This window comes from Mercenaria mercenaria, chromosome 7 (genome assembly GCF_021730395.1).
Source record: "Mercenaria mercenaria strain notata chromosome 7, MADL_Memer_1, whole genome shotgun sequence".
NCBI lineage: Eukaryota > Metazoa > Mollusca > Bivalvia > Venerida > Veneridae > Mercenaria > Mercenaria mercenaria.
The window spans coordinates 83,640,494-83,662,338 of NC_069367.1; the positions used below are offsets into that span (position 1 = coordinate 83,640,494).

The 21,845-nt window shown below is 35.9% G+C and overlaps 1 protein-coding gene across 1 annotated transcript in view; it reads right to left on the minus strand.

Annotated features, from left to right (window-relative positions):
- The window catches only part of LOC123553760 (DNA excision repair protein ERCC-5-like), a 38,688-nt gene that overhangs the window by 15,442 nt on the left and 1,401 nt on the right, over positions 1-21,845 (minus strand). The window contains 10 exon segments of the mRNA XM_053548826.1: positions 1,534-1,653; positions 2,836-3,059; positions 6,306-6,405; positions 7,991-8,313; positions 9,977-11,225; positions 12,754-12,897; positions 15,594-15,663; positions 16,087-16,295; positions 17,141-17,316; positions 17,533-17,640. Coding sequence (XP_053404801.1) covers positions 1,534-1,653; positions 2,836-3,059; positions 6,306-6,405; positions 7,991-8,313; positions 9,977-11,225; positions 12,754-12,897; positions 15,594-15,663; positions 16,087-16,295; positions 17,141-17,316; positions 17,533-17,620 — 2,703 coding nt within the window. The 5' untranslated portion in view covers positions 17,621-17,640.

Genomic DNA, 21,845 nt, shown 5'->3' on the forward strand with positions numbered 1-21,845 from the left:
ACTCCAGCAAGGTTTCCTGAATTTACATCTAATACTTTTTGAGCTAGGCACATAATTAGGTGAAAAAGTGCATTTTTTTACTATTTCAAGGGCCATAACTTTAAAAATAGGGGGTGGAGCCAGCCAAAAAATTAGAGGTGTGCAAGTTTATATCATGATAAAGACTTATGCAAGTTTTCAACCATTTATATTAAATACTTTTTGAGCTAGGTGCGTCACAAGGTGAAAATGTACATTTTTGACAATTTCAGGGGCCATAACTCTAAAAATAGGGGGCAGACCTAAATGAAAAATAGGAGGTGCGCAAGTTCATATCATGACTAAGACTCATGCAAGGTTTCATGAATCTATATCAAATACTTCTTGAGCTAGGCTTGTCACAAGGTGAAAATGTGCATTTTTGACTATTTCAGGGGCCATAACTCTGAAAATAGGGGGCGAACCCAAATGAAAAATAGGAGATGCGCAAGTTCATATCATGATGATACTCGCAATAAATGGGACACCAAACAGCTGAAGTAACTCCTGAAAAATGGTACTCGCAATAAATGGGACACCAAACAGCTGAAGTAACTCCTGAAAAATGGTACTCGCAATAAATGGGACACCAAACCCAAACAGCTGAAGTAACTCCTGAAAAATGGTACTCCCAAGAAATGGGACACCAAACAGCTGAAGTAACTCCTGAAAAATGGTACTCGCAATAAATGGGACACCAAACAGCTGAAGTAACTCCTGAAAAATGGTACTCGCAATAAATGGGACACCAAACAGCTGAAGTAACTCCTGAAAAATGGTACTCACAATAAATGGGACACCAAACAGCTGAAGTAACTCCTGAAAAATGGTACTCGCAATAAATGGGACACCAAACAGCTGAAGTAATTCCTGAAAAGTGTTACTTGCAATAAATGGGACACCAAACAGCTAAAGTAACTCCTGAAAAATGTTAATTCATGATTCTTTACAACCTTCCAGTACAAGCATCTTCAATTTAAGATTACCACTTTCACTGAAGCGTGTTTGAATGCAACAGGATTAAAATTTGAATTAAACAGATTTTTCATCAAAATTTTGGAAATCGGTCACTTTGCAACAATTTTCTGGATAAATTACCAGTAAGTCCTCTGTTAGATAATGGCAAAGTCCCTATATTTAAGGAAGGCAGGTGGGTGACCAATAAATTGCTTATAATCTCCCTTGTTTAATTCTTATGAGGTGTTCCAATCAAACATCAGACTAAACATTGATGAAACATGCATTTAGATTAATTTAGCAGCATTTGTGCTTTAGGAAGCAACTGTGGCGACTACAGTCACATTCCGAAAAGGAATAAAACCCTAGCCCTACAGATGAGGATCAAGAAAGATGCTCTATTGAAAACCACGAGCCTCCATCTGATTTACTCATCTATCAAGGTTACACATGAAAAAGTAAAACACAATTTGCCTCTTTTGTCTGCAGTATCAAGATACCACTCACATCATCCTGATTGTCTAAGGAAGAAATTGAGAACACCCAACAGAAACCAACCTGAGCTTCTGAATGCATCTGATCAGTGATAGACACTGCAAGCCTCTCCTGTCTCCCCTGTTCTAGTCTCAACTGTCTGTTCTCTGATGCTAAATTCTCTCTCATTCCACGCACATTTTGCTGAAAACATTAGACATAATCAATTAAACAATCTATATGAATTGATTGTAACCTAATTCTTACTTTACTGTAGCTATGACATTATATAGCAGGAAAATACAGTATCTGCAGTAAACAGATATTTAGAAATATAATGTTTTCTATAATGTTTATGTTTTCCTCATTCAGAGCAAGTACTTGTGCAAGTTTCAGCTGTATCACACTGTCTTCTTCAGCACTGAAACGTGACTGAAGGTCATGTGACCTGGCCTGAAACAGGAGCTAGTATACAAGTTATTAAAGCCCCTTGTATCTGTTCAGAGACAGGCTGCACTGTAGTATCTTGATAGCCTCTTTAATTTCTGTTTGATGAGAGAACTTTCATTGGTTGTAATTTTTGTTTTCAGTTCTTGCAGTGTGGCATGACCTCCCATATATAAGCAGCATCTCTTGTCAGGTCACAAGCATGTAGTCATAGTTCGGAGCAAAGGAAGACAGTGCGACGCTGTTGAAAATAATTCACCATGAGCCAAGGAAACAAATACATTATGAATCATCCAGAACATGGAAACAACCTATATAGTTGACATTCAGAAAGATCATGTCTGTATTGTTTGCTGCTTTCAATATCCAATCTCAATCATCAATTCTATATCATTTTTTCCTTACAGCAATTTCCATAGGACATATTCAAAATGAAACCATTTTATCAGCCTAATCATACACAACTGTCTTTATAGTGGCAACTTCTTAATTATTAGGGAGACTAGTTTCTACAGGAATTATATCATCAGCTTTCAACATGGAGAAAAACTGTAAATAAAACCAAAAATTACCATGCTACTGCTATGTAAAACTTAAAAAGTAGAATGTTTTAGACACTTATTTCTGCACAACTACATTTCACAGCTGTAGTAAAAAAAATGATAAAATATTTGGTTTTATTATAACTGCACCAAAATTTAACTCATAACTTTACCTAAATAAAAATTGTGCTAGATATGTCTAAAAAGATAAACTGATATAGGTGGAACACATTACAGTCGTACTTGATGACAATAGTGTAGTCCTCAGTCAAATATTGTGGTTCAATGAGAAATCATTACTGATTATTTATTCAGTAAATGATAACTTTATGGATGACTGTTAGAAAATATAGGTACATGCAGCATCAGTAAAGTTAAGGTATTTAACAACACTTACTTCATTCACACTTTCAAACTGTCTTACAAGACTTGGTACCGCAGGGCTAGACGCTCGTTTATTACTGTGTTCCACCATACCTGGTTCCTCTGAAGATTCATCAGAAATGTTGTCTGCTTCTGTTTCCATGGTGATGTTATCTTCTGCTCCAATTTCTTCACCTTCTGTTGCCTTTGCTTCAAGCTTTTTGTCAACATCAGGCTTGGTTTTAATTCTTATATCACCTGAAATCCCAAAACAAAACCTGAACGTTTTCCGTTGTTTAGTATGACAATCATAAACATCTGTGACTGCAAGTCTGGCTTTAAATATTTGAGTTGCACCATGTGAAAACCAACATAGTGCATTTGTGATCAGCATGCCAGCCTGCGCATCCATGCAGTCTGGTCAGGATCCATGCTGTTCGCTTTCGAAGTCTATTACAATTACTGAAACCATTAGCAAATGACTCCAGATGCGCAGACTGGTCTGGATACATGAAACTGAATAATTTGATTAAACGCCTATTTTTATACAAAGGTATACTCAATGGCGTTGTACATAATAATAATGATAATAATAATAATAATGATAATAATAATAATAGTTATTATAACAATATTAATAATGACAATAATAATAATAACAGCCTTATTGTAACAAACAGTTATGACCGCACACCTCACCTTGAGGTCATTTTACCCCTATTGCCAATACCAGTGCTTAAAGCATCTGGTACGCCCAGACAAGCTGCATATAGAGGTTCAAACCCCACGGTTAATGGTGCCATCATCTACTATTTAAGAAAGAAATACCACACACTTCCCTACCCATAGCGCCTTACCAACAAGTGCGTTTATTAAACAAACATTGGAAATATAAATGTTGAAATGTAAAACCTTTTACAAAAATTTAAGAACTATCACCTGCTGTTTTTGCATGATAAACAGTTATCAAAAAATTTAAAAGAATGCCGCAAAATCTCTCAAATAGTGTCTTAAGATTTTTTTGAATGTGTCAAGTGATAACTTTTGCATAGTTCTAACGGCAGTTCATGCCAAAGTTTTGGACCAATAGTACAGAAACTTCTATCATTGAATGTTTTGCACTTGTTGTATGGAACAACATAACGACATTCAGAATTTTCAGACGATCTCAAACCTTGTCTACTAGGAATATACTCTGTAAGCAATTCTGTTAAGTACAGAGGTGCTCTGCCAGTGTGACAGCTATACACGAAAGAGGGTTTCTTGAACTCAATTCTTGCTTTCACCGGCAACCAATGTAAGTGATACAATGCTTGTTTAGAACTATCAAATTTCCTCCTGTTAAGGACAAGTTTTGCGCACAATGTCATGTTTTGAATACGTTGCATCTTACGCACCTCACAGTTAGCTACACCATACAGTATGACATTGCAATAATCCAGATGTGAAATAACTAGAGGCAAAACTAAAATTTCAGTGGCTGCTTTTGTTAAGTATTTTTGAAAGTTCTTAATTCGTAGGTAATTCAACATGGCTGTACGACATTTGCGATTTACATGATCTTTAAAGTTCAAGGTTTTGTCAAGAAATGCACCAAGATATATAACTGTGCTTTCACGTTTGACATCATCACCAGCAATGTTAATGGAATTTGTAAAACAGTTGTTCAATTGAGGTCTGCTACCAAACATAATAAATTCAGTTTTGGAAATGTTCATTTTCAGTTTGTTTCTATTCATACAGTCATTGATTATAAATGTGCACCTTTCAAGGTCTCTGATCGCTTGTGATTCTACGGAAACAGATGTAGGTCGAAAGCTTTTATTTGCTATATGATCATCAGCAAAACCGTAGACTGATATGGATTTTGGAATGACATCAAAAAGAGTTCCAGCATAGGTGAGATACAGCCACGGACCTAGGCAACTGTCCTGGGGCACACTGCATTCAAGATGGCGGTCTGATGAATATACATTGTTGATATTAATCTTACAAGTACGAGACCTTAAATAGGAGTCTACCCATTGAAGAGCTGTATCACAGATGCCATATTGTGCTTTTAGGACATCTAGAAGAATGTCATGGTTGACAGTGTCAAATGCCGCACTTAAGTCAATTGCAATAAGGGCCGTGACTTCCTTTTTCTCCATACCACTTAGAAGATCATTGACCAACCGAAGTAACGCAGATTCATAGGAAAGGTATTTCCTGTATGCAGACTGGTTCTTAGGCAAAAGACTGTTTTCATTTACACGTTTGTTTAATCTGTAAAGAACAGCTTTCTCAATAAGTTTTGATAGACATGATAAATTACTCACAGGACGATAATTGGAGAGCTCTAGTTCAAGACCAGCTTTTTTTAACAGAGGTCTAATAACTGCTTGTTTGTATTTCACAGGGAAAACATCTTGTTGTAATGAGAGATTCACCAATTTAGTGATACTAGAGAGAAGTTCATCTACATGTGATTTCAGAATACGTGTTGGCAAAATATCTAACTCTGAAGACATAGTATTCAATTCATTGATGAGATATTTCACTTCATCTTGAGTCAGTTCAGTAAATTTATTTAAATTTTGTATATCCTTTACTTGAGGTTCAAAGTTTTGGTATTCACTTAGGGATTGTTGTATTTTGGAGATTTTTGCCATGAAAAAGTCAGCAAATGTTTCGGCCAATGAATTATTAGACTCTCCTTGAGGCAGTGGGTTTTCAGATTTGGTACCAGTAACATGCTGATTGCAAATGCACTATGTTGGTTTTCTCATGGTGCAGCTCATTTATGCATGCACTAACACTGGAACATTTTTCTAATGCACATGATCTCACAATCTAATTTTATGCAAATAAAAATGAGAAGCACAACTAATTTTGCTGCTGATACTGGCCACGTACAGAGTATCAGAATCTTTCAGAAATTTGACAAAAATATGCAAACAAAAAGTCCCTTCCAATTATCAGTATTTACTTCTTAAAATGTGTAAATTTCTCTAAGATAAATTCCACATTCTGCAACTCCAAGTGTTTAAAAGAATATTTTAAGTCCTATTAATCAAGACACTATATATTGCACTTTGAGAAAGGAAGTATTCATTTAATGGCCCAATTAGTTAAATTTAATGATAAAATATAACATATAAATCCAACCAATGAATGATCTTTTACCAAAATAAAGCTGGTACTCACTTATAGAAGTTATGAATCTTTTCATAAATATGGGTCAGGTTGTGTATATTATGATGGTAGCATTTATACACTGAAAATACATTTATCTAACATTCACATTGATTTTGAGAGTTTGACTATCTAACAGCAAAATATTATGTCCCTTGGAAAGCAGTATACATGTATACAAATTTCTAACTATTTTGAAACCTATCATTTCTATAAAACCTAACAACTGCTTCGGGTCAGTTATCTCTTTGTTTACAATTCAAACAAAAATATTTATATGAAGTAGATACTGTTCAGTATCTGTGATTCTGATAGCTTTCTTATACTGACCATTTCTATCTTCACTCTCCAATCCTTCTTCTTCACTCTCTACAACAGTAATCTGGTCATCAATGTGTCTCTTGTCTTTATCAAACTTAGATTCCTCATCCTGTTTTTAGAAAAAAAAGACACTATTTGTACAATCAAGCTAAAGGTCCTAAAACTCAGGGAAAGTGATGATACCTATTGTCAAAATTTACCTACCACAAGTCAAATTTCCTTTTTCAATATTGTATATATACAGTCAAACCTGTGGTAAAGGCCACCTCTAAATAAACGCTACAACTAGAAAATCTGCTTATAAAGGCCATTTTATGCATTTATCATAGTGTACTTGTGTTGAGGGACCACCCATATATAAAGATCACTTTTTTCATTTCCCAAAGGTGATTTATACAGACTGACTGCATTGCCACATTTGACTGTGTTAGTAGTAAAAACAATATTACTTTACAATTTAATATATATGAAGGAATATTTGGTCTGAAATAAAGTCTAATGAATATTTACAATTACATCAGAAAAAATATTCAATTGTGAGCCTCTTTGTTTTAAATGTGTCAAAAGGTTCTCATTTCAAACAAGTTTTCAGGCTTATTTTTCTAAAATTATAGCCTATTTTGGCTGATACAACAGTAGAAAAAGGTATATGTCTATAATTAAAGTGTCATTAACCTTTAGCTTGCTGGCAGCAAGTGATTTTGCCTTTGCGAACAGTGCAGACCAAGATCAGCCTGCATGTCCATACATTACATGTAGTAGTACTGCCCAAATTGAATGATGTACCAGTCTGTTTTAGAAATTTAGCTGGGTAATTGAATGATGTACCAGTCTGTTTTAGAAATTTAGCTGGGTAATTGAATGATGTACCAGTCTGTTTTAGAAATTTAGCTGGGTAACTGAATGATGTACCAGTCTGTTTTAGAAATTTAGCTGAGTAACTGAATGATGTACCAGTCTGTTTTAGAAATTTAGCTGGGTAACTGAATGATGTACCAGTCTGTTTTAGAAATTTAGCTGGGTAATTGATGTACCAGTCTGTTTTAGAAATTTAGTTGAGTAACTGAATGATGTACCAGTCTGTTTTAGAAATTTAGCTGAGTAACTGAATGATGTACCAGTCTGTTTTAGAAATTTAGCTGGGTAACTGAATGATGTACCAGTCTGTTTTAGAAATTTAGCTGGGTAATTGACGTACCAGTCTGTTTTAGAAATTTAGCTGAGTAACTGAATGACGTACCAGTCTGTTTTAGAAATTTAGCTGGGTAAGGGTTAAAGCAGTACCTTCTTCTGCAATAATGCATTCTGCTCTTGGCATTTTGCCTGACAGTATCACACTCAGTGCAAGTGCCTTGTGAAATACAGGTCTAGCAAAATATACCTACTGCATATCAGGTACAGTTTTAATAACCCTATTATACTGCAAACATCACTACTGTTATAGGTATGCAGTAAAAAGGTGCTATAAAATAGTTGGACTTTAGCTGCACTGCACACCAAATAAAGTAATGCATTGTACTTAGATAACACTGAATTATGACTTTTGACATTTACTAGTAATTCATTTCCATTTATTTCAATAGGTGTATCTGGAGGAATGTCCTGTTACAATTAAGACTTTATTCCTTAAGAAAGTACTGAATATCCAATCTGATATAAACTAAACTTACTTGGACAATGTTTTTAGTACAAACCTCAATCCCATTAACCTCGACATCATTTTCAACCTCTGCTATAGTCTCTACTTTCTTGTGTGCTGCTGAACTGACATTCACTTTATTTTCCACTTCTACATCCTTACGTACAACACTGACAAATGCTTTTTCATTTGCTGTCTCTACAGTTACTGTATCATTAATATCTTCTGTACTGTTTTCCACTTCCTTGGCATTGTCTTTGTTGACTTCAGGTTTGTAACTTGCAGTTGCCTCCCCTGTATCAGTCTCAAACATACTGGCAGGAAACAAATCATCTTCCTTCACTTTGGTCAAGTCCACTTTCACCTCTATAAAGTCTCCTGTAAAATGAAAGTGGTATTTTAGGTAACACTGCATCAACAGATGCATTGTGTGAAACCATTACTTTTAAAAATATAAATGGTATAGTTTAATGGTGTATTTGTGACTCAGAACTCTGTCCCATGTCACAGTACCCTTTCAAGCAGATTCTGACCTATTAAGAACAAGAGCTGTCTCCATAGGATGACACATGCCCCCGATGGCACTTTGAATGAATAGTTATGGCCGATGTTAGAGTTTAGGACCTTTGACCTACGGAGCTGTGTCTTGCGTGCGACACGTTGTCTTACTGTGTCACACATTCATGCATAGTTATTTTAAATCCATGCATGATGACAAAGATATGGACGACACGCCATCAATGCACTATCCTTTACGTTAAGTGTGACCTTGACCTTTGAGCTACGAACCTGGTCTTGCGCACGACACGTCTGTCTTACTGTGGTACACTTCATGCCAAGTTATTTGAAAATCCATCCATCGATGACAAGAATGGGCCGGACACGCCATACATGCACTATCGTTTAAGTCTAAGTGTGACCTTGACCTTTGAGCTACGACCTGGTTTGTGTGGACACGTGTCTTACTGTGGTACACATTCATGCCAAGTTATTTGAAATCCATCCATACATGACAAGATATGGACCGGACACGCCATCAATGCACTATCCTTTAACGTCTAAGTGTGACCTTAACCTTTGAGCTACAAACCTGGGTCTTGCGCCGACACGTCGTCTTATGTGGTTACACATTCATCAGATATTTGAAAATCCATCATCGATGACAAAATATGGACCGGAACGCCATCAATGCACTATCCTTTACGGTCTAGTGTGATCTTGACCTTTGAGCTACGGACCTGGGTTCTTAGCGCGACACGTGTCTTACTGTGGTACACATTTTTTGCCAAGTTATTTGAAAATCATCCATCGATGACAAAGATATGACCGGACACGCCATCAATGCACTACCCTTTAATGTCTATTTGTGACTTTGACTTTGAGCTTGGACCTTGGTCTTGCGCGGAACGTCGTCTTACTGTGGTACACATTCATGCAAAGTTATTTGAAAATCCATCCATCGATGACAAAATATGGACGGACACGCCATCATGCATATCCTTTAATGTTTAAGTGTGACCTTGACCTTTGAGCTACGGACCTGGGTCTTTCGCTCGACACGTTATCTTATGTGTACACATCATGCAAGTTATTTGAAATCCATCATCGATGACAAAATATGGACCAGACACGAAATTGCGGACAGACCAACAGACCGAAAGACGGTTCAAAAACTATATGCCTCCCTTCGGGGGCATAAAAAGCAATTCGGCTTTCATTTCAAGACAGAATGAAATATAGGTGTTTAAGTCAAGGCACATATTTACAGGTGAATAAATATTCCAATTCTATCTTGACATACAAAATATTATTTTCTTGGGTACATATACATATACAAGATAAAGAAAGAATGATAATGTCATCATGCAATCATTAGCTGCATCAGAAATGAAATAGTGATTCTAATTATATTTTTGAATTTTTCTCTTTTTTTTTTTTTACTTCTGTTTATATTTCAGAAAGATCCATCTGATTTCACATGTTTTCTAATTCATTAATTCCCCTTTAAATTACTTATACCATACAGTATTGCCAATCTCACCTTCAGAGTCGGAAGATCCGTCACTGTCGGCTTCTACTTCACTATCAACATCTGATAAATCTACTTTACGTACTTTATTTGATTCTTCACAACTGTCAGTCGACTCGTTTGAAAGACATGAAATCTTCCTTTTAAAAATACCAGTGGTAGACTTTATTTCTTCCATTCTTGCAGTAGAGTCTAAGCCATCTGATTTGTCTATACTTCCTGCATCAGTTTTGGTCTTTTTGACTCTTTTATTCTCTCTGGCAGAATCTGCTTTTTCTATTATTTTAGTTTTACTAGTTCTGATTTTCTCAAAGGTTTTACCACTATTCACCTTGTTACTAGCACGTAATGTTTCTGTTCTTCTTTGTTCAACTGAATCCTGTTGTTGAACTGACGAGTCTCCTACAATGTTTTTTTGTCTTTGTTCATTGGATCTTTGACGTGTTTGTCTTCTGGCTGTTACTACAGGAATGCCTGAATTATTAGAATTTTTATTCAAACCACTAAAAGATTCTACATCTTTTGACTTCTTGCCTGTATAATGTTTACTTTTTTCATTTAAATCTTCTTGTTTACTTTTATCTATATGTCTCTGTTCCTTCAATGACAGCTCAATTGCAAACTGCAGCTCAGGATCAACTTGTGGGTCATCTATTACAACAGCCTCATTTTCCATTGTTTCAACTATTTGCACACTTTCATCACTACTTTCAGACCCAGAATCTGATTCTACTTCAATGACTGCACGAAATCTAGGCTTATCCTCTACAGTGCCCTCTTTCATTTTGTTTCTCTGAATTTCTTTCGTTTCTGTGGTTTTGCTTTTCATTTCTTCTATATTTTCACTTACATCATCAAGTTTACCACCTAACTCCTCAAAAATCAGTCTACTCTCTTCCATAATATCTATTTTATCACAATTATCTTCATCAGAATCCAGTAATAACTCATCTGCTTCTTCTACCGTTTCAAGCTGATCATTAACAGTTTCCAACAAATATTTGTTCATTTCTCTTTCCTTTTCTTCCTCCTCCCTCTTCCTTCTTAAATTTCTTTTAACTAGAATATAATGTGAAGAATCTTCAGACACCACTCTCTGAGAATAAATATCATCCGTATCTTGGAATCTTTTGCCATAGCGTTTGGTCAACGAACGTGTCTGTCTATCATTCATTTCTTTACGGACTTCATCAAGTCTTGTATTGAGTTTATTATGCTTTACAAGTTTAGCTATTTGGTAGTTGGCGAAATCTTTAGAATCCTGTGTAGTGTAAAAAGATAATTGAAGATTTTAAAATGTTTCCATTCTTAAAGTAGTTACAATAATAGTTGTTTACAATACAATATAACGAAGGTCTGTCTTTTCAATCAAGGTGAAAATATTACTGGTTAAATGTATTTATCACAGCTTAAAGTAAGTACTGGTACCTATTTGTAGTGAATTATTTTATGGAACTTATACTGATATCAAAACTATGTTTTTAAATAAGAGTACCAGAAACACCACATAGAAACAAACTATACCAGAATCTTCTGAGAAATCTGTTAACATAATCTAACTGACTGAAGTCTAAAACACAAATGAAATCTTCCAATTTGTTTATATAACTGGGTTAAAAGAGAATTTTTAACAGTATTTCAGTTATGCAATTAACAGTATTTCAGTTATACAATTAACAGTATTTCAGTCATGCAATTAACAGTATTTCAGTCATGCAATTAACAGTATTTCAGTCATGCAATTAACAGTATTTCAGTCATGCAATTAACAGTATTTCAGTCATGCAATTAACAGTATTGCAGTCATGCAATTAACAGTATTTCAGTCATGCATTTAACAGTATTTCAGTCATGCATTTAACAGTATTTCAGTTATGCAATTAACAGTATTTCAGTCATGCAATTAACAGTATTTCAGTCATGCAATTAACAGTATTTCAGTTATGCAATTAACAGTATTTCAGTCATGCAATTAACAGTATTTCAGTCTACATAACAGTATTTCAGTCATTACTTTACAGTATTTCAGTCATGCATTTAACAGTATTTCAGTCATGCAATTAACAGTATTTCAGTCATGCAATTAACAGTATTTCAGTTATGCAATTAACAGTATTTCAGTCATGCAATTAACAGTATTTCAGTCATGCAATTAACAGTATTTCAGTCATGCAATTAACAGTATTTCAGTCATGCAATTAACAGTATTTCAGTCATGCAATTAACAGTATTTCAGTCATGCAATTAACAGTATTTCAGTCATGCAATTAACAGTATTTCAGTCATGCAATTAACAGCATTTCAGTTTATGCAATTAACAGTATTTCAGTCATGCAATTAACAGCATTTCAGTTTATGCAATTAACAGTATTTCAGTCATGCAATTAACAGCATTTCAGTTTATGCAATTAACAGTATTTCAGTCATGCAATTAACAGCATTTCAGTTATGCAATTAACAGTATTTCAGTCATGCAATTAACAGTATTTCAGTTTATGCAATTAACAGTATTACAACTAACCATATTTCAGTTATGCAATTAACAGTTCAGCAATTAACAGTATTTCAGTTTATGCAATTAACAGTATTACAACTAACCATATTTCAGTTATGCAATTAACAGTTCAGCAATTAACAGTATTACAGTTGTACCAGTACCAGCACCTACATGGCTCAGAGATGGGTGAAGAATGCCTTCAAACACAATATCACACATCGGAATTAAACCTTTCAGCTACTTACTGAGCAAACTGGGCTAATGTTCCAATAAGTACAAACAAAATTCTTACATCTGGTAAATCAACAATTTTTGACAGGTTGTAGTTTTTCTTTCGTAATCTCATATCTGTCATGATTTCATGTTGAACATCTGGTGGCAGAGCTTGGAAATCCTCTGATTCCACGTCAATTTTACTGATATCTTCATACGCATCCTGCAAGTGAAAAATTGTAATATGTCATTGGCAAATTCTTAGAATCAATGACTTTCCATAACGCAGCTTGAGTGCTTCTTAATATGAATGGATTCTACATTCAAACCTAGGTGCCCTACCCATAGCAGAGAGGGGCAAGTGATTCAAAGTTGGCAACATAACCCTTCCGCCACATTGCCACCCTTGTACACAATGTAATACAGTCAAACCAGTCTGGAATAGCCAGCCTTTGGAAATTAAAAGTGGTCTTTGTTGATGGGTGGTCTCTCAATACAGGTAAATTTTTATGATTTACTGTTAAACAGGAGGAGGAAATGGCAGCTTTTATAAGCTGCTCTGACATAGTAATGACTTTTATTCAAGGAAGGACTTTTGGGCAGGTTTGACTATATACTCAGTAATCATGTTTATCACAGCAAGAACATCCATCTTTTATATGATAATAAAATCATTTTGCTTCTTCCACTTTATCAAAAGCTTAACAGCATTTATGCATGCTTTATTTCACAGGGTTAACAGTCAAGCTGATAAAGCTGATAACATACAGTCATTCTCGATATGAAGAAAACTCTGGATGTCTCTTCGACTGGGCATTAATTTATACACATGTTGTCTCCTTGGTAGACTCATTGTCAAAAATAATAACCACAAAGCTATGTAGATCAGGCCTTAAATGTGTTTTCTAATGTCTGCAATGTCCTATTGCTGTCAGGTATACAGAAATTCTAGCAATCAAAAACTTGATGTCAGAAGCAGTGCTGATAATACAGCTTAGTTATGATAAGGTGAATTGCCACTATTAGCTCATAAAATTAATGCTAACTAATTATAACAATGCATTACTTTTCATCATTATACTTGTTTTAAATTTTATAAACAGCAACAGGAAACTATCAACCTTAAACAAGAGGGTCATGATGACCCTGAATCGCTCACCTGAGTAATATAAGCCACATGTTTAAAATGGCACACTGATGCTAAACTATTAGAAAGTAGGTCACATTCATGGTCACTGAAAGTCAGTTTTAAGATCGATTTGCAAAACTGTACATGTCATACATATTTCAAGGCTTTAACTTAAAAAACAAGAAAGTAGGTCAGTAGTTCAAGGCCACAGTCAAGTGACCCCTAACTGCTTGTGGTCATCAGGTAATTATAACAAGGCAGTCTGAAAGACAGCTAAATCCCTCGCCACTGCTATGGATAGTGAAAGGGTAAACCTTTGACCTTTAGCTGTGACCTTGACCTTGAACTGACATGGCTTACACATGAATTCTGCACGTCCTGATGAGGTGATCATTTGACCCAAGTTTCATGAAAATCCTTCAAGGGGTTTAAGAGATACAGAGCTTAAACCTTTGACCTTGAGTTGTGACCTTGACCTTGAGTTGACATGGCTGACTCATGAGTTCTTAATGAGGTGATCATTTGACCCAAGTTTGATGAAAATCCTTCAAAGGGTTTAGGAGATACAGAGTGGACACAAAATGGAAGGCTCATACCTTTGACCCTAAGTTGTGATCTTGACCTTGAGCCAGCATGGCTGACTCATAAGTTCTGCACATCGTTTTGATGAGGTGATCATTTGACCTAAGTTTTATAAAATTCCTTCAAGGGGTTTAGGAGATATAGAGTGGACATAAAATGGAAGGCTCAAACCTTTGACCTTGAGTTGTGACCTTGACCTTGAGCTGGTATGGCTGACTCATGAGTTCTGCACATCGCCTTGATGAGGTGATCATTAGACCCAAGTTTCATATGAATCCTTCAAGGGAATTAGGAGATACAGAGCAGACACAAAATGGAAGGCTCAAACCTTTGACCTTCAGTTGTGACCTTGACCTTGAGCCGGCATGGTTGACTCATGGGTTCTGCACATCGTCTTGATGAGATGATCATTTGACCCAAGTTTCATGAAAATCCTTCAAGGGGTTTAGGAGATATGGAGCGGATACGAAAGTGTTACGAAAGTGGAAGGATGGAAGGACGGACGAAGACCATTCCTATAACCCCCCACCACTTGTGGTGGGGGATTAACAGAACAGTCTAGGAAATATGATCTGATAATTTTTTAAGTATTTATTCCTATATAACTCATATAACAAATGACCCCCAGGGAGGGGCCTCTTTTCACCCAAGGGGCATAATTTTAACAATCTTGTTAGAAATCCACTATGCAATGCTACATATCAAATATCAAAGGCCTAGGCCTTGAACATTCAGACAATAAGTTTTTTTCTCTCCCTATTTGAATAATCCTTATAGAGGACCATTAGATGATGTCACATGCCAAATATCAAGACTCTACGCCTTGCAGTTTTGGACAAGAAGATTTTTAAAGTTTTTCACTTCGGTTGCCATGGCAACCAGAGTTCTGCATGGAATTCAATTCTTTGAAAAATTTTGAAAGGGGGGCACCCAAGGATCATTCCTGTGAAGTTTGGTGTAATTCTGCTCAGTGGTTTTCAAGAAGAAGATTTTTTTAGAAATTGTTGACGGACGCACGCCGCACAACCCACGATGGACTTTGGACGACAGACATTGAGTGGTCACAAAAGCTCACCATGAGCCTTTGGCTCAGGTGAGCTAAAAATGGTAACATCCTCAGCATTATTTAATTTTCTCAGATTGACATATATCACACATCACCCTCACTAGCCTATGTCATTTATATATTATCTACTATTACTCCATACCTCAACCATCTCCTGTAGTTCTCGTCTCTCAATGTACATCTGATCTTCATCATTTTTCTGGGACATATACCTATAGTATGATGTAACATTAGGCGAGAATTTTTTGGATTCATAAACATTTATTCAAGTTTGTTAAAACATATTTATTCACTTCAGCAGCTACAGAAGTGAAAATTCTAAAAACTTATGTTAGCATGCGTCATGTCTAAATCCGGGATTTCTGGCCTATATGCATCTTAATAAGGAATGTTAAAACTGAAATATTACTTCACTTCTCACCAGATCTGAACCCAAGACTTTCAGATTACAAGTCCAGTGCTCTACCCAAATCCATTTGGAAACATTTGGCATAAAGCTAACTCTGGGAGTTTTCAAGCTCACTAAATCAGACAAATAAGACTATGAAAAGAATTGTTAATTCATCTGTTACAAAGTAATGTAATAACACTTATATTTATCATGCTTGACTCTTTTGATATAAATAAATACATACGGCTTGGAAGCTTCTGGTATGGGTGGCAACTGGAACATAACATCTTTATTTCCCTTTGCAGAGCTTTTCGGTGGTGGAGGTAAATCTGGTAATTTGTCCAGTCCACAAGCCTCTTTGAGAGCCTGACTACGAATCAGATTGGTTAGAATCTTTTGCTGCATTAAGGAGCTTGTTTTTTCAGCATCTTCTCTCTTATTACGTCTGGAAGCCTAAAAGGAAATAAGTACCTGTTTAAAACTTACAAGAGTTTTCTCATTTGTCCCAATGTGAATGCCTTGAGTGCAACATTTAAAGTAACTTTAAACAACTTCTCATATTTAAACATCCTTAATAACAGCATTAAGTTGTATTACTTTTTTTCTTTTTGCATGCATACATACATCTAACATTTGAGCAGAAAAAAGTCATATGAATGAAACTGTACAAAATCAAGGTTTTAGGTAAATCTAGATTGTTACTTTTCTATAATGCAGAAGCATGTCTCTAAAAAGGGAACTTTGACTTGTCTCCAATATTAAGCACACAGAACAACCAGTATGAACCTTTACTATTCACTAAGTATTTGATCATTGATCTCGGATCATGACCTCGGCTAAGCATGACCTTGACCTTGAGTCAAAATGGCTGAAAGTTGCTCTATGTATGCACAACATAAAATAGTGGCAAAATAATAACGCCATATTACATGTGTATTTGATAATCCTTAAATAGATTCAGAATATCCAGCAGACATGACAGATTCATATCAAGCAAAATTTAAAGAAAGATTTTTCTCTATTATTCATTTACCTGCATAAACAAAAGTTAAAGAAAGCACAGATTGTCTGTAATCTACTGTGCTTAGAGCCATTTCACTTCAAACAACTCTTTGACAATCAAAGACGGTACAAATGTGTATCTCTAAAGAATAGCAACAGAAACAATAACTTCTGTAAAAAAAATATCTTTCTTTCTTTCTTGGAACATTTGAAAATGAACTCAGAAAACCTCCACTTTTTACTATAAATGACATTTAAACACAATGCAATTATTTACAAACTTCAAAATAACTAACCAAAGTCTGTTTCTTCAGTGTAGGGACACCACCATCAAAGACAAACACAGGTTTAATTCTGTAAAACAGAAGCTTGCAGATCCTTGTAAACAAACCATGAAGATGTGCGTTAGGTAGCGGGTTCCCAGAACTGTCTCTCATTCCCTTTGACAACTGGTGTAACCATACACTCACATCTGAAACAAATAAATACTTCATGTATGCCAGACTGTAAATAAAATTTAGTACTTCTTACACTAAACTCCATTTTCCATTTTTGTTATAATATTGAGAAGTTGGAAGACTAAAATGTCTTTTGCAGATGGACTTTGAGCCAGTTTACTGTAAGCTCTGACATTAACAGCTGAACTTGTTTAACACAATCTTTAACTTCACGGGAAATAAATACACACCAACAGCCAGTACTTTCCCCTCCAGTGAGTCTAAAGGTACAGGCTTGCCTGTAGAACTCAACAGCTGCCAGAGTCCATGCACTCCCATGTTGTTGATGATAAATATGCCTGTAAATAGAGTTTGAAATTTATCTTTATTTATTTTTTCCATTAACAATAAATATGAATAGAACATTCTTAAACCAATCTGTAACTCTTAAAGCTCAGGAAAACTGTATTTCAGGAGTAGAAATAAAGAACCAGATAGATCTACTGGTCTTGTTTTTACAGTTTCCAACAGAACAAAATTAAATGGTAACTAGAAAATGCTTTTGTAAAAAAGCGCATGTCTCCCCCAATGCAAAGTCCTATAGGCAAGAAGTCAATAGGGGTCAGGAGTGAAAGTCAAAGAGACACTGATGGTTGGCTGCAATAGGGATCATCTACTTGGCATGTCCAGTCATCCCGCTAAATTTCAACACTCGTGGCCTAGTGGTTCTCAAGTCACTGTTCAGGCTCCTGTGACCCTGACCTTTGATCAAGTGACCTCAAAATAAATAGGGGTCATGTACTCTGCATGTCCAATCATCCTATTAAGTTTCAACATTGTAGGTCAAGTGGTTCTCAAGTTATTTCCAAAAAATGATTTTACATGAACAGGCCACTGTGACCTTGACCTTTAATAGACTGACCCCAAAATCAATAGGGGTATAGGGGTATTCTACTCTGCATGTTCAATCATCCTAAGTTTCAACATTCTGGGTCAAGTGGTTCTCAAGTTATTGATCGGAACTGGTAATCAATGTTCAGGCCCCTGTGACCTTGACCTTTAACGGAGTGACCCCAAAACCAATAAGGGTCATTTACTCTGCATGAACAATCATCCTATGAAGTTTCAACATTCTGGGTTGAGAGGTTCTCAAGTTATTGATTGGAAATGGTTTTCCATGTTCAGGCCCCTGTGGCCTTGACCTTTAACAGAGTGACCCTAAAATCGTTAGGGTTCATCTACTCTGCATGACCAATCATCCTACGAAGTTTCATCATTCTGGGTCAAGTGGTTCTCAAGTTACTGACCGAAAATGGTTTTCAATGTGCGGGCCCCTGTGACCTTGACCTTTCACAGAGTGACCCCAAAATCGTTAGGGGTCATCTACTCTTTATGACCAATCATCCTATTAAGTTTCAACATTCTGGGTCAAGTGGTTCTCTAGTTATTGATCAGAAATGGTTTTCAATGTTCAGGCCCCTGTGACCTTGACCTTTGACGGAGTGATCCCATAATCAATAAGGGTCATCTACTCTTTATGACCAATCATCCTATCAAGTTTCAACATTCTGGGTCAAGTGGTTCTCTAGTTATTGATTGGAAATGGTTTTCAATGTTCAGGCCCCTGTGACCTTGACCTTTGACAGAGTGACCCCAAAATCAATAGGGGTCATCTACTCTTCATGACCAATCATCCTATGAAGTTTCAACATTCTGGGTCAAGTGGTTCTCTAGTTATTGATCGGAAATGGTTTTCAATGTTCAGGCCCCTGTGACCTTGACCTTTGACGGAGTGACCCCAAAATCAATAGGGGTCATCTACTCTTCATGACCAATCATCCTATGAAGTTTCAACATTCTGGGTCAAGTGGTTCTCTAGTTATTGATCGGAAATGGTTTTCAATGTTCAGGCCCCTGTGACCTTGACCTTTGATGGAGTGACCCCAAAAACATTAGGGGTCGTCTACTCCAGCAGCCCTACAACCCTATGAAGTTTGAAGGTTCTAGGTCAAATGGTTCTCCAGTTATTGCTCGGAAATGAAGTGTGACGGACGGACGGACGGACGGACGGACAGACCGACGGACGGACAGGGCAAAAACAATATGTCTCCTGGGGGAGACATAATTATCTTAAGGCACCTTAAAGCCAGCTGACCCTCTGCTTACATCAAGGCCAGTTGCCCCGCTGCTTACATGAAGGCCAGATGCCCCGCTGCTTACATGAAGGCCAGTTGCCCCGCTGCTTACATCAAGGTCATATTGTAAATATGTGTTTTTTATGAGGCTCAAAGGGAAGATTAGGCTAAACTCCTGGTCTAGAAGTCCAGATACCTGACACCTAGCCACTTCCCATTAAAGAAGGAAGTGTCTAGGGGTACGGATCTGTACCTCTAGACAAGCCTGTTAGGGGTTTTCTAGGGGTACAGACCTCCATTTTTCTAGAGATTTAGGGTTTCATATTTACATCTTAAAATTTGTTGAAAATGAAATATCAAATTTATAAGACTTAACCAGTGTTCACTTAAAACTTGGATCTAAATGGTTAACAGATACCAGCGTCCACCCAATTGTTTACCTTTTCTTTCAAAACCTAAATAACCGAGGAACTCCAAATGAATACACTGTTCCATGCTGATTTTAAGAAATAATTTATAGCAAAAGAGTGTTTTAACACTATTTAAACAGGCTGGTAACATTGCCCAATCGGGCTTTCAACAGAAAAACTAATATTTCTTGAAAAGTAACGAAGATATTTCTTTCAAACTTGGTCCATTTTATAAGCATTACATATCATACAAAATAAAATAAAAATAACTTGGTTGCCTTCAGTTTTGGTAGAATTATTTCCCCTTTTCAGATTGTTATGATGCATAAGTTTTGAAGTCCAAAAAAAAACATGCTTTAATGCAAAGTTTAAAACATAAAGGGTTCAATGGCTTTCTAATGCTCTAAATTATTGTACTTGTACATGAATGTATACATTTTACTGTGCTTTCACTTACAACATTATAGAAAAATGTTAGCTGTAAAAAAATTGTTCATACATCTGCACTAGAAACTAGTCCAAAAAATTTGACGTTCAGATTGTTTTATTTTTCTGATGGGCAATCTTAATGTCAAGGACCAAAATAATGGAAGTTAAATCACAGTACACAGTCATGTAAAGTTATTGGTTTTATATGGCATGTAAACACACGGTAAACGTTGATTGTGTACAATACATACAAAGGTTTAAATCACCAGAAAATTCGTAATTTTGGATATTATTTGATAATTTTTACATAGATTAATGAGGAATTGAATCCCCTTTCGATACATGTAAGTTTTATTTTAATTTATGGCCAATTCGTGAAATAATCGGCATTTAAACCTATAGCATGTAAAGCGTCGGCAGCGATGAAAATTTCATCGGAAGTTGCTTCAACTATTTTGGTCTTTCGAGTATTTGACACAAGTGGGGATATTGCCCATATGAAAAAAATATCTCAATATTTCCTAGGATCGCGTCAAATTAGTTGGACTACACTAGAAACAAAGTATTAATCCTTAATATATAGAATAAAGGTATTGGTGCACAAGTTTGGAGCAATAGAAAGCCATTGAACCCTTTTCTGTTTTAAACATTGCATTAAAACATATTTTTTTGGACTTCCAAAATTATGCATCATAAAAGTCTGAAAAAGGGAAGTAATTCTAACAAATCTGAAGGCAACAAAGTTATTTCTGGCAAAAAATGGCTGATATTGTACACGGTACTCAACCACAAAAATTAGTCCCCCATGAATATTAATGATTTCACAGTATCATTTTTATGTTGAAAGCTGGATCGGGCAATGTTACCAGCCTGTCTAAACAGTAGATAAAATATAGAAGCGCTCTTCCTTGGTCGCAACAAATGTCTGTACATAGAAACATGGAGCTCCGTACCCACTGACCATATCGACATTATCCCGTGTTCCGGTATTTCCGTAAACAGGGTCAGGGGGGCTGGCGAGATTAACCGATATATGGACCGTGTACAATATCAGCCATTTTTTGCCAGAAGATAAGATTTTAAGAAAGTACTTACTTTTTCACAATGAAAATAGATCTAGTATTTTAAGACCTCGGCAAAAAAATTTTTGCAAAAATAATTAGTTAACATTGAAAAATGCGAATAATTTCACACCTTCGGTGTCGAGCAACGGAAGTGGCAGTGAAGAATAAAAGATAAAATTTCAAAAATAAATTAAACTTTGAGGATATTTTTGCTAAATCTTAATGTCAACAATGTTTTATGATAATCTGCAATACTTTTTTATTCATAGTCTTTGTTTAAACCTTGAAAAAAGGATATTATTAAACACTACTGCTATACAGCGTAATGACCGATATCCCCCTCACCTGGAACAACTGATACGGGGACTGGAAACCGGCATTTATCTTATCTGATGCTGTCGTCCAATCGAAGCGTATGCCGTAGGTTATTCTGGTATTACTCAAACACTTACGCCTTACAGTTTAACTCGTCCTTTCAGTGAAAATCTGAGAAAGCATTTGTTGAATTTTTATGTTGAAAACAAAA